We start from the raw sequence: 12,706 nt of genomic DNA on the forward strand, positions 1-12,706 counted from the left end.
GGTGTGCTAAGCTTATACCTTTTACCACAGTTTGTTAAAATATTGTGTTTCAAGAGCATAAACATTGATAAAACAAAGTTAATTGTCCCTTTGAATAAATAAGGAAACAAAATCTTGAAGCTTGCTTGTGATGCAGCTTGTAATAGATTTTGGGACTTAATAGCCTCAGTAGTTGAACTCTTGCCTCTTTTGCATCTGTGTTTTTTCCACAGGTACTTCCTTTCTGACTTTCAGTAGCAGAGAGACACTGAAGACGTTGAAGAAAGACATCTGCAGCCCCTTGCTTGGCAGTAATAATGCTGCAACGATGAGATTATAGTGAGCCCTTCCTGTGTGGCCTCCATGGGTCCCACTCAACTCAGCACACAGGATCATGGGAAGAGGGTGGCAAGTGTATTTGAGATGGAGGAGGAAGGGCTTTCACTCTTCCCTGGCTCAGAGAACCCTCCTGAGCATGCAGGTATGGAAAAATTTTACTAAATCCATGCAAGCTAAAGGCTATCCATTCTTTCAGCTGCAAGCAGAATTGATACTTAGCAAAATTTTATGGTGAGTTCTGCTGTGCTTGAGGCTCTCAGAGAGAATGTCTAACAATAGAATCAGTTATTGATAGTTGAAGATGACTGGGTTTTTCCAGGTGATAAATGTGTTGAATATTTTGCTTATTTGACCTTCTAGAGGCTAGGTCTGTGGTGGTAAAATGAATTTCTTTTTGTTAGCCTTAGCAAAAACTGCTGAACAATAAAGCTGTACTACAACTGACAATCCAACAAGGGTTAGTGATGAAAAGAAATAATAGATTCTTGCAGATTCATATAATGGAAAGACAGTCAGAAGTTTCCTCTACACGTTTCTGAGGTTAACTGAGATTAAAAGAGTATCAGGAAATAGAATTGAGATTTTGCAGTTATAATTGCTATGGACACACAGAATCCTACACTTTCAAACTGTAAGAAGACATAGTATAACATCTCTGGATGGGTAACAGGAAAAAAAGGAAAGCACAAGTGAGGTGTTTAGCATAGTATCAGAAACTTAATGAAAATATGGCAAATAAATGTAGCTGTTGAACAGTGAGGCAATGGGCAATCCCAGATATAAAAAGAAGAGGCGATCTGAGCATTGAACGAGGACTCATCAAGAGAGTAGAAGCAACGAGAGTAGTTGAAAGGTGAAGAGATATTATGCAATAAAAGTCCTTAAAACAGATTTGAGGGCAGGAAAAGAAAACAATTGATAAATGCCTTACAAAAATGCAAGGAAAAAAAGCCACAAAATGTGGAAAAAATTTATTAAATAGGGGATCTACCAAAGAAGGAGGGCCCTAATTGAGAGCTAAAGGTGCAGAGGTGGCAATCATGCTTGATAAATCTGAAATTATTTCTGTGTTATCTTTGACTACAGAAAATGACAATAAGCTATATAACTAAAATGGTTCATGTTCAACAATGGAGAATAATTTGCATAGATCAAAGTATAAGCCTATCTGTCTCAATTAAATGGTAATAGGAATGGGAATCAGACATTTATGTAATGTTTTAAAGACAGGTAAGAAATCCACAGGACAGACAAATCCATCTTGTGGAAATCATTGGATTACTCTGCTGTCCCTCAGAAACATATGAACATCATTTGAGGCTTCCGCAAATTTGTTATACCAATTAATATATATGCAACGGCAGACGAAGTAATTTGAAATGACTAGGCATTGTGTAATTTCCTCTTGGTAATAGATTGTGTGAAGAGAAATATAGTAGAACAGGAGAGGGGAATATCAGAGACTTAACCTTTCTGATGACATTTTCCTGCTGTCGAATCTGCAAGGAGAAGTGCAGGCCAAAATGAGTGACCTCCAGACCTTGGGATTGAAAATCAACACCAAGATACTTAAGACTGTGAAAACCAATATGTAGCGAAGAACACTAATAATAATTTCTGAGACCGACCTAAAACTGTTTACCATTTCAGGAACTCAAGCAGAATAGTAAGCGTGACTGAGAGTAAAGATAGAGGTATTAGAACTGTTATGTATGAAAATAAGACCTGCCATTGTAACCCTGATGCTGATCAGAAAATGCAGAAGCCTTGCTCTGCAAACCAATCCCTATGAATTAACTCCAGTGTAACTGCTTTCCAGGCATACCTAAACATAATCTGGAGATTTATCAAGACATCGTGTTTGTAATTTTTGTGAACAGCTGCCATAGAAGAATCTATAATTTCTGATATACAGAATAATACTTGCACTATGAGCTGTGCAGAAGGACATGTCAGACGTCAACATGGCTAGAATTAAGTGGAATGAAAAGAGAGATGGCTAATAGGGAGGGGATACACAAATAACATCGGCAAGCATTGGCTGGAAGGCTTAAGGTGAGACGTGCTGGAGTAGACCAAAGATGTTTTCAGAATGTACACCTAGTGACAAGATGTAGGAAGATCTGGGAGCTGCTGCACAAGACCATGTGAAATTTGAGGCAGTAGTGAAGGCCCTGTGTTTCAGGTGGAATAACAAGGTCTAGTAAATGAACTAACTGTCAGTATGAGAGTGCTTCAGTTTTGGGAGTGGGGAGCACTCTTGAAGAAGAAATTATGTGGGTTCCAAAGGTTCACAGAGCTTGTGCAGCGTGCTGCTTGCCTGCTCATTGCCCCTGACTCCATAAAGTTGCTGTCTTCTGTCTTGACAGTTTCCCCAATTGTTCCAATTACACGGATTGCGTCCTCAGTTGCTTTTTGTAGGGTCATGGTTTCAGCACTGGTTTTCTGTCACTATTTGACTGCTGAACCATTTTTCCTTATCCTTGTGCATGAGCATGGTAGAGAATAGAAGAGAACTGGAGGTGAATTCTGAAGAAAATCACTTTCTGCACAGTCTTGGATTTCAGCTCAACTTTTCTGCAGCTTTCTCACATTGTTAACTGTCATTCCTGCTGATACAAAGTGCAGAAAACACCTGGCCTGAGCACATTTTAGCTCTTTCACCCTATATTGGAGGGGAACAAACATGAAGCTATATCTGCTTATATAGTTGAGGTGAAACTGTTTGGATTATGTCAATAGTTGGTTTGTTGCAGAAGATACGCTTGCCCAGAAGGGGAGCCTGTGGAATGGGAGACTTGATCTTTTCATTCATATGTTTGGGAGATAGTGGGTTTGAGTGAGGACATTGGTTATTGTAAGGAATGGGGCAATCAGCTGCAAACACCATGCTTCCCTCATGTGTGTGGCCTTTTTTTTTTTTTTTTCTTCCCCCCTCCCCTTTTCCTCGGTACTGTTCGTTTCGGTAGAAAATCCCCCCCTGAAGCGGAAGAAGGGCCCAGCCCCTAAGATGCTGGGAAATGAAGTGTGCAGCGTCTGTGGGGACAAGGCCTCCGGCTTCCACTACAACGTGCTGAGCTGTGAAGGCTGCAAGGGCTTCTTCCGTCGCAGCGTCATCAAGGGTGCACAGTACGTCTGCAAGAATGGCGGCAAGTGTGAGATGGACATGTACATGCGTCGCAAGTGTCAGGAGTGCCGGCTGCGCAAGTGCCAGGAGGCAGGCATGCGGGAGCAGTGTGAGTGCAGGAAATGGTGCTGGTGGGAACACTGTGGTTTTGGGACAGGAGGTGTGTGTGGGTGGGTTGTGGGCCGATGCATGTAAAGAAGGGTACAGTTTGAGTGCTTGGGGGTCACACGTGAGCCATGCAGGCTGCATGCTGGAATGTGTGTGGGAAGTCGCCGAGAGCTTAGCAGGTATCATGTGGAGAGGTGAGGCTGTTAGTGGAACAACACTGGTGTGCTGAGCCCCAGCCCTGCTGTATTCCTTGTAAGAACTCGTGGAATACGACATCAGAGGAAAGACTCGCGACTAAGATTTATGCATTCTTCAGTATGCTGTCAACTGTATCAGTAAACTCAGGTTTCTGTTTGTCTTGTGATCAGGACTGCAAGGTTGGTTGCCACGCTCCTTGAACAACAGGCACTTTCCTTTGCCTTGTACTGTGAGCTTGTGACAGAGGTCAAGGGCAGCACCACAGTACTGCAGCTGTGTTTGTACAGACCCGATCTCGTTGTTCCCTTTAGTGAGCTCTGCTATTTTTCTCACACGAGCCATAAGACTGCTGTTTCTGAATATTCAACAACGTTCCTGCTCACATATCAGGAACACCCCTCCTTGGCCAAGGCATCCAGGTTTCATCCCTTTGCTGGCCAAGACTGACCAAACAGATGCTCAGTTAATGTTAAATCTGTTTGAAGTCTACTTTTCTGATATCCAGCACCCAGAACAGTGAGAAACAGAGGGTATTTCAGAAACATAAAAATACTTCTGCAAAAAGTAAGTACCACTGAGGTGCACCAAGGAAACTCGCTGTTCAGTTTTTTCAACATGAAACACGGCACACCTAACGTAGTCAGTATCTTTGTCACACTGGTTTGTATCAGTATTATGCGTGCTGTCTTTGCCCCATTTCCCCCTGCTCCTGAGAGCTGCACAACAAATGTATTTGAAAAGCTATGTAGCAAGGCTACCTGTCCACTTTGCTAACCTTATGTTGCAGGTAGATACTAGAGAGCCTCAATGTGCTTCTGTGTTTACTCATTGTCTTATGTTGAAGACAGCTCAGGAAAACTAGGCCAAAAGGAATCTTTGGGTTGTTATTAACAAGTGTTTGGCATTTGTTGTCAACACTGTAATCCCCACTGTAAATTCACCCTGTTAATCTCGACAGAAACTAAGGGCTTTTTCCTCCAGCTGTTTAACTTAGAAGGCCATTCCAGAACTTCCCTTTACTAATTGTTGGAAACATTCTTGTAATTCCCAGACTGAAGTTACTCATGGCCAGTTTATTGTTCTTAAGCCAGTGTGAACCATGAGGTTAAATAGTTCCTTCATGGCAAACCAAGTGACTTAGATTGCTTTGAATTTAGCATGGTGTAGAAGCTTTCACATAGGCAATTTTCAAGATTCAGTAATATCTGGTAACTTGTGCCTTGGCTATAAATTCTTTCTGCATCTGAGTCCCAAGATGAGGGACCGTAATCGCTTGGATCAATTACTTCCCTTCTTAAACTAACACTGTGACTAGCATTCTCTAATCTTACAGATCCCCCTTAATTTGGTAATTGTATTGAACATCTTTGCTGTTAGAATTGCAATTTTTGTGAGTGTACCTGTGCATGCATCCTCCCTGTTGGAAGTCAGGGATAAAGGTTACTCTCAGCTTGAATGTGCTGTGTTCTTCCTCTTTCCCTCTAATCCTGTGGACTGTCCATTTCAGAATGTGCTCTCACAGTAGTTCTCCATTTCTTGTCTTCATGTTTAACATGATTATTTTGAGAAGTGCAAGTATATACTTGTTCAGTTTTGGGGCCTGTCTTCCTGTGTAGCAGCTGTTTCCTTGTTACCTAAAAATAAAAAGTAGCCAAAAAATCTTTTAGCACTTTAAAAATCTTGTTTGCAAAGTCAAGCTTTATGGTTTTTATTTTTGTTCCTGAAGATATGTTTGTTTGTGGTGTTTTTTTTTTTCCCAGTCGTTCCTTTTTCTGCTTTTTGTTTGTTCATCACTAACTTGCAGGATGATTCTCTTGCAGATAATCCTTGAATCCAGGCATGTCTAGTAGTTTCCTTTTTTAGGATGCAGCTTGCAGATAGTTTTTGCAGCTTTGACTTAAAGAAACATCAAACCTCCTCTACGTTCAGATCAGTGAATTCTTCAGTTAGCTTAGTTTACAGGCTGTTAACAGTTTTTTGTATTTAAATTAGCTAATGAGCAGTAAGTCCAATAAGATTTTTCACAACACATGCCTCTGAGTTGTTTTATTGCTTAAAATGTTACATCTAAATGGCATATTCTTTGACTTCATGACTGAAGAAGATTTCTAACCCTACTCCTGAAGGACTTGTGGTCCTCAGTACATTTTATGCAAAGCTATTCTTTCATTATTCATCTTGTGGTATGTTACTGTTCTATATTCTGCTGCAGATGGGCTGTGTAGCAAGTTTTCCTTTCACTCTTGAACTCCATCCAGTACTGACTCTGGCCTCTCAAGAGGAAGATGAAATGACACAAGCTGTTAATTTAGCAATATTGGAAAAAGACACAACAGCAGGATAACATAAAATGTGATGGACACACTATGGCATGTGAAGAGAGCACCTGCTGGAATCTGTTATAACATGACATTTTGGGAAATTGCTCAGTGGGGAAAGATGTTGTTGTCTTTCTGAGATCTGCAGGGCATCATGAAGGGAGCTTCTGTCCTTTGTGAACGCTTAGCATGACAGTATGATTAAGAGAAAGGCAGTGGAACAACTTAAAGTGGGGAAAAGAGGGAGAAACAAATAAGTATCACTGTCTGCTGTCTGTGTTGTGTATGCTCTGATATTCCAGATACAGGTAGCTGTGATCTCTGCCTCTCCATCCACAGCATGTTACCCTGTGTTTAGTGTGGTTTCCAGTGCGCTCCTATGTCATGATTTATCTCTGGCTATTCCTGCTTTAGATGTTCTGTCTGAAGAACAGATCCGACTGAAGAAACTGAAGAAGCAGGAAGACGATCAGGCTCGGACAGTCGTGGTGCATCCGAACCCTCCGAATCCTCCAAGCCCTTCCCACAAACTGACACCTGAACAGTTGAGCATGATAAAAAAGCTTGTGGCCGCTCAACAGCAGTGCAACCAGCGCTCATTCACAGACAGGCTCAAAGTGACGGTAAAAACTCTACCAGTGTATGCAAAATGAGAAAAAACAAAGTTTGGGGAGTTGGGGTTGTGGGTAAATTATTTGGGAGAACAGAGATACTTTAGGCATTGCATCTGTGGGCTAAAGTTCTGTAAAGAATAGCGAAGGATGATATTCCAATATGTCTCATTTTCTTTCTCTGTTCACTTCATCTTCTCATCTTTCTGCCCTGGCTCCATCTTTCACATATATATGCTGTCTTTTCCCGTTCCCACAGCCGTGGCCCCAAGTTCCTGACCCTAATAACCGTGAAGCAAGGCAGCAGCGTTTTGCTCACTTTACAGAACTTGCAATTATCTCTGTGCAAGAGATTGTGGACTTTGCCAAGCAACTACCTGGCTTCCTGGAGCTCACCAGGGAAGATCAGATCGCTTTATTGAAGACATCTACCATAGAGGTGAGAATTTGGCTCCACCACAATACATAGTAGCAGAGATGAAAGAATTTGGAGTACCCACCTGGAGAACTGGTTCCATCCCTTTTTTTTGGGGATGGCAAGTTGAAGGACCTCAGCTATGGGACCATTACCGCAGTGCTAGGCTATACTGGCAAAGGGCCATGGAGGAGAATGAGGCAAGAGGCTTGGTAGTGGTAAGCAGGTATTTTGCCCTTTCCAGAAGCAGATACCATAAAGGATGCAACAGAATTTACCTTGGAATTTTTAATCACTCTGTGAGAAACTGCTTGGAGGGTTTTTGGTTTTTTTTTTGTTTTTTTTTTCAGAGATACTCTAACACTCAGCAAATTATTGATGTTGTAACATTCTTTGCTGTTTTCAAATAAAGTATATCTATTTCTGTTTTCAGGTGATGTTGTTGGAGACATCTCGGCGCTACAATCCAGAGATTGAGAGCATCACCTTTCTTAAAGACCTGAGCTATAATCGGGATGACTTCGCCAAAGCAGGTGGTGCATTAGACAGGTGTTTCTTCCTTCCCTGTCTTGTGTTCTTTCATTTTTTCCATTTTAATGTGGGCTGCTGGAAATAGTATGTGGGGCCTTAAACGTGAAGTCAGGTGAGAGGTTTCGAACACGACCAGACCAATAGCCCTATAAACCTTTTTTGCTTTTAACATGAGATGCTAGCTCAGTTTATGTCTTTTTTTTTTAGGTATGAACTTGCTTTGGAAAATTTGGACTCTTACAGCATGAGAATCTTGCTGTAAGAGTGCACTTAGGGCAAGCAGCTGGTGTGAACTTCCTTGCTGGTAGAGGTCTGACGTGGACTTGTGGTCTTAGAGGCGTATCAAATCACAAAAAATCAAACCCTAGTCTTCTCTCCTTTGCAAGTATATCACTTGCTAATCTGGATGTGTGCTTTGAGTGATGACATTAGTGCGATTACATTTCAGTTGATGTGAAGTCTATACTGTGCACTGAAGATCCCTGCAGCGTGCTTTAGACGTTTTGTCAGCTCAATATACGATGATGGTGTATGGTGATGTGATTTCTGAAGTCTGTTTTTCCAGGAGCAATTTCAGATGAAGTAACAGGAAGTGTGTATGTTCAGCATTTCTGAAAACGAAACTTTGGCTGTCCTTTGTGTGATTTTTTTGTTTTGTTTTGGTTTTGTTTGGTTTGGTTTAATTTTTTGGATAACTATTTAACCATTTATACTTGAGATGGCTTTTATGGCAACTTTCCTCTCTGATGCTCTTCCTGGTAGCCTTTTCTTCAAATTATTAGGAAGGCAAAAACCAGGCAGCCAGAAAGATTCCTTCCATCTCGTTCATCCCTCTGATCCAGTTGTACTGAAGGAAATTAGAAACTTGGGTGCTGTTTTGTGAGAAAAGCCTAAAGTTTTCAGCATGATTGTATAGCACATAGCACAAAGAGACTTGATTCGACAGTGGCCTCTATATGTTATGACAATAAATATCAATGCATTTCTGCCTGACTGCATTTATCAAAGGTGATTGGAAGCCTAAGTCAGGCTCTGCCTCAGCTCTCCCAGCTTTTTGAGTTGAAGGAAGTGGCATACTTCAGGCTTCTTGGAACTATGTATTTTCAGCTCAGATGAACTTCAGATGAATCTAGAGCATGGGATTAAAGCTTTCTTCAAAAGGAAGAGGCCTGCTGGGTTTGAAGGAGGTGGTGGTGTGAGAGTGGAAAGTATAATGTTGTACTTGTGGGCTTCTGACTTTTTGACAGACTTACCTGATAGTTGATGTTGTGTTCCTTTAGCTGTTTCCTAGTAATGTGCTGTGGGGCATTTAAGGCTCTAAGAAAACCCAGAAATAGCATCATTTTGCAGTTAGAGCCTGACTGCTCAGCCACTGTTGTTGGTGCTCACCAGTACTGCTGGGACGTAAAGGGAGGTTTCAGCCATACTTGGAACATAATGTAAGGGTTTTTTCCTGCCTGCCTGTCCCCCCTGCTCCCTGGAGTACTGCAGTGGGTTTCTGGCAGCTTATTCTCTGAGAGGGAGGGAGGGAGAGAGAGAGAGAGAGACATGGGAGATAATTGTCGTTGCCTCACCTTGTTCTCTGTTTGTTGCAGGTCTGCAGTTTGAGTTCATTAACCCCATCTTTGAGTTCTCAAAGGGAATGAATGAGCTACAGCTCAACGATGCTGAATATGCACTTTTAATCGCCATCAACATTTTCTCTGCAGGTAAAAAGCCAGGGAGATCTGAAGAGCTGCAGCAGTGAGTCAGAGGGCAAAGAAAGTAGAATTAAGGAAGGTCACAAGCTGAAGAGGAGTAGTAGAGGGAGTTATACAGTCTAGTGGTAAAGGGACTGTATTACTACTAACTGCTTAGGGTATTCATTATATTCTGAATTTTCTAGTGCCACCTCCAGAGAAAAATTAGATTCCCCACTGCTGGAAAAATGTATAGGAAAATCAGCCAATATTTATCTTCCTCATTTAGAAATTGTTATTTTACTGTCCCCTCGATATACTTGGCACGTCTCTGGTGTGATGGCGGTCACGCGGCATGAGTGACATCTTGTGGTCAAGTAAAGATACTCTGGGTGTGAGACCAGTATTGCTCTGGGCCAGGTCAGGGCTTTGCAAAGAAGCTACATCTACTGTTCTTGTTTTGTCCTTCTGACCTGAAAGATGATTTTTTTTTTTTTTCCTTTGTACCTGTTTTCTAACTGGCTCAGCTGCTGGAGAGACTTTCCCATTCCCTTCTGAAGGGCAGCTTCCCATCTCTACTGGGACAGGAATGTGAGATGAAACGCATATAGTGCTGTTTGGTCCCCCTAACCTTCCATCCCTAGAGGAGTCAGATCGGACTCTCCGTGTGCAGTAGGCATCACTGGGAAAGAACAGATACAGAAAACTGACATAGCTGTTGCAGTCATGAATGACTCTCCCAGCTGTGCTGGGTGAATGCTAGATGAGGTTTTGGGGAGAGACCATACTGAGGGACTGGTGTTAGGCAGGTATGTCAAGTCCAGTGAAGCTGCTTGTGGCAATCTGCTTACTTCTGACCTGCTTTTTGGCAGACCGACCGAATGTGCAGGACCAGTCCCTGGTGGAGAGGCTGCAGCACACCTATGTGGAAGCCCTTCATTCTTACATTTGCATCAACAGACCAAATGTAAGTGCCTGACCAGAACATCTCCACAATGATGCAAACTGATTTTGTGTTTATGCAGGCACATTTCCTGCAGTACTGTCTGTAACAGGTCTCTTGCTGCCTGTACTGTCATGGTCTTCCCTTCTGTGGCTGTTTGGTAGCAGCTGTAAATGCAGGATTTGTGAAATGTTGCAGCCTGATGTCTTGTATCATGTTACAAAGGTTAGCCAGCAGGGAAAGTCTGGAGTTTTGGGACATGGTGTAATATTTGTATTCCTCCACACTGCCGCCTCCTGGAGAATGCTGGGTTTAGAGGAAGTCAGGGTACATTGCATCATCTGGTGTGGTAATTTTTTTGAACAAAGTTTTAGTGTGAATTTACTAACAGCTGTCTATTTGTCTGACTTTGCAGGACCGCCTGATGTTTCCACGGATGTTAATGAAGCTGGTCAGTCTTCGGACACTAAGTAGTGTCCACTCTGAACAGGTGTTTGCCCTTCGGCTGCAGGACAAGAAACTCCCTCCCCTGCTCTCAGAAATCTGGGATGTGCATGAGTGACTGCATGCTCCCAGGGCACTGATATGCCGACATAATGCCATCTCCCAGCCTTTGCTAACGAGAAGCCAGCCTCCCCTCTCCAAAGCACTGAACTCTGGGCTAGGCAGTGCAGGCAGTGATGAGCCTGGGGTTTCAAAGTTGTCATGAGACTATGCAGGAGGCAGCTGGGGTACATCAGATGAGGGGGTTGGTTTTGATGTAGTGCCCATACCCCAAAGGAATAACATGAAACATCTGAAAATGGTAGAAAGGAAGACCTTCCTCCCCCATACCCCCCCTCTTTCTTCAGTGTCTTTCTCTTCTCTAAGCATGTCCTGAGGGCTTGCCCATTGATCCTCTCCTCTCTTGTTGATTATGAAAATGAATTTGCAGGAACTTGCCAAACCCTCTCTATTTGAGAGTAACCCAGCTCAAAAGGCTTCTGCAGGGTCCCCAGTGTACCTGGATCTGAGGAGCTCAGGGAAGTCAATGTGGATGTTCTAGGGGTTTCACTGGGTTTCCTATAAATAAAATCTCTTGTGTGTGCTGCCCTTCACAACGATTCCAAGAGAAGTAGCTGTTATTTCTTAATTATGAGACTTCATCTCTAGAGCTGCCCTTTCATTCTGGTCCTCCTTTGGAAAAAGGATTCCTCTAATGTGTAGTGACCTTTGTCTAACAGGATGGCCCTCTGTGTAGGGAACATCTGTACATCAGAAAGATGTCAGGCGTAAAGTAGTGGATTTTTTTAATGTAATACATTGCAGTTTTATCTCATGGTGGTTCTCAAGCCAGTTCACTTTACCTTTGATTTGCTAACAGCTGGAAAACTTTAGCTCAAAACAAATCAGGGCATAGATTTTATCTTTAGGGGTGGAATAGAAGAAAGATAGGTGGGAAGGACTGGTACCTAGGCAAGGTAGGTGTGGTGGAAGGATCTCAAAAACTTCCAAGAATTTGGAGCATGTGGTATGTGTTCCAAGGTGGGTGTGAAGATGTATCGGGCAAGGAGAGAGGACACACTGCATTTAGTGAAATATGTGGGCATTGCGTAAGCTATGGGCTGCACAACTCTCAGATCATGGGCTGCAGGAATATTGGGTGTAACCAGATCCACTTGCGTCTTCTTCCTTTTGCCAAAGTCTTTCCAAGGTACTTGCTCAAGGTTTTAGTGATGGTCACATGATATGGAGGTCCCTCCTGTATGAGGAGTGCCAACTGCTTTAGAAGGACGCTTGGGTCTTGTATCCTTTCTTCACTTTGGGCACTGTGAGATCCACACTGGATTTATGCCCCAAGTTCTTAAGTATCCACATCCATCAGTATTCTAGGATTTACAGCAATACTTTGTCTGACAGAAGAGAAGTATACTGTTGTAAAACATGTTCTTCATTTTCAAAGAAACAACATCTTATGGCTGATCTCAGAGATGTAACCTTAAGTAACCTGGTAGCTTGGTCTCATGAGTCTTCTCTGTCATAGGGGTCTATGTTTGCTTGCCCGGTGAGCATCCCAAGAGCCTAGGTTCACATGGCTCGGTTTTTTTGTTTGTTTGTTGGTTTTTGTTTTTTTTTTGGCTGTGTATCTGAGCGCTATGCCCGTGGTGAGGGTATTGTGTCCATTTTGCACTTGAGGTTGGTCCCCTGCCACTGGCCTTCACTCTGCACCTTTGTAAAGCACTTGTAACAATCTGTAAAATAATCTGTTGTTTTTTATAACTCATTGCAATTGCAAAAATTCTTGTTTAAATCTGTATTTTTAACTAATCTGTTTGAGAAATGTTAATGTTTATATAAAAGAATAAAGCCTAATACAGGATTTTGACATTCTCTGATGCGGTGTCATTAGACTGGAGGAGGGTGGAGTAAGTTCTTGTTATATCAAGCTCAAAGCTGATATGAAAGTGAGTATATAGAT

At 42.4% G+C, this 12,706-nt stretch overlaps 1 protein-coding gene across 3 annotated transcripts in view; it reads left to right on the top strand.

Moving 5' to 3' along the window:
- NR1H3 (nuclear receptor subfamily 1 group H member 3) overlaps positions 1-12,607 on the top strand; it is a 30,052-nt gene extending 17,445 nt beyond the window's left edge. For all 3 annotated transcript variants that reach the window (XM_049825871.1, XM_049825870.1, XM_049825872.1), the window contains 8 exons: positions 213-460; positions 3,288-3,554; positions 6,484-6,692; positions 6,940-7,119; positions 7,529-7,628; positions 9,222-9,335; positions 10,178-10,272; positions 10,664-12,607. In XM_049825871.1, coding sequence (XP_049681828.1) covers positions 343-460; positions 3,288-3,554; positions 6,484-6,692; positions 6,940-7,119; positions 7,529-7,628; positions 9,222-9,335; positions 10,178-10,272; positions 10,664-10,810 — 1,230 coding nt within the window. In that variant the 5' untranslated portion in view covers positions 213-342 and the 3' untranslated portion in view covers positions 10,811-12,607. The remainder of the gene's footprint in view (positions 1-212; positions 461-3,287; positions 3,555-6,483; positions 6,693-6,939; positions 7,120-7,528; positions 7,629-9,221; positions 9,336-10,177; positions 10,273-10,663) is intronic.
- Positions 12,608-12,706: the final 99 nt, after the last annotated feature.

This window comes from Accipiter gentilis, chromosome 22, assembly GCF_929443795.1.
Source record: "Accipiter gentilis chromosome 22, bAccGen1.1, whole genome shotgun sequence".
NCBI classification, from domain to species: Eukaryota; Metazoa; Chordata; class Aves; order Accipitriformes; family Accipitridae; genus Astur; species Astur gentilis.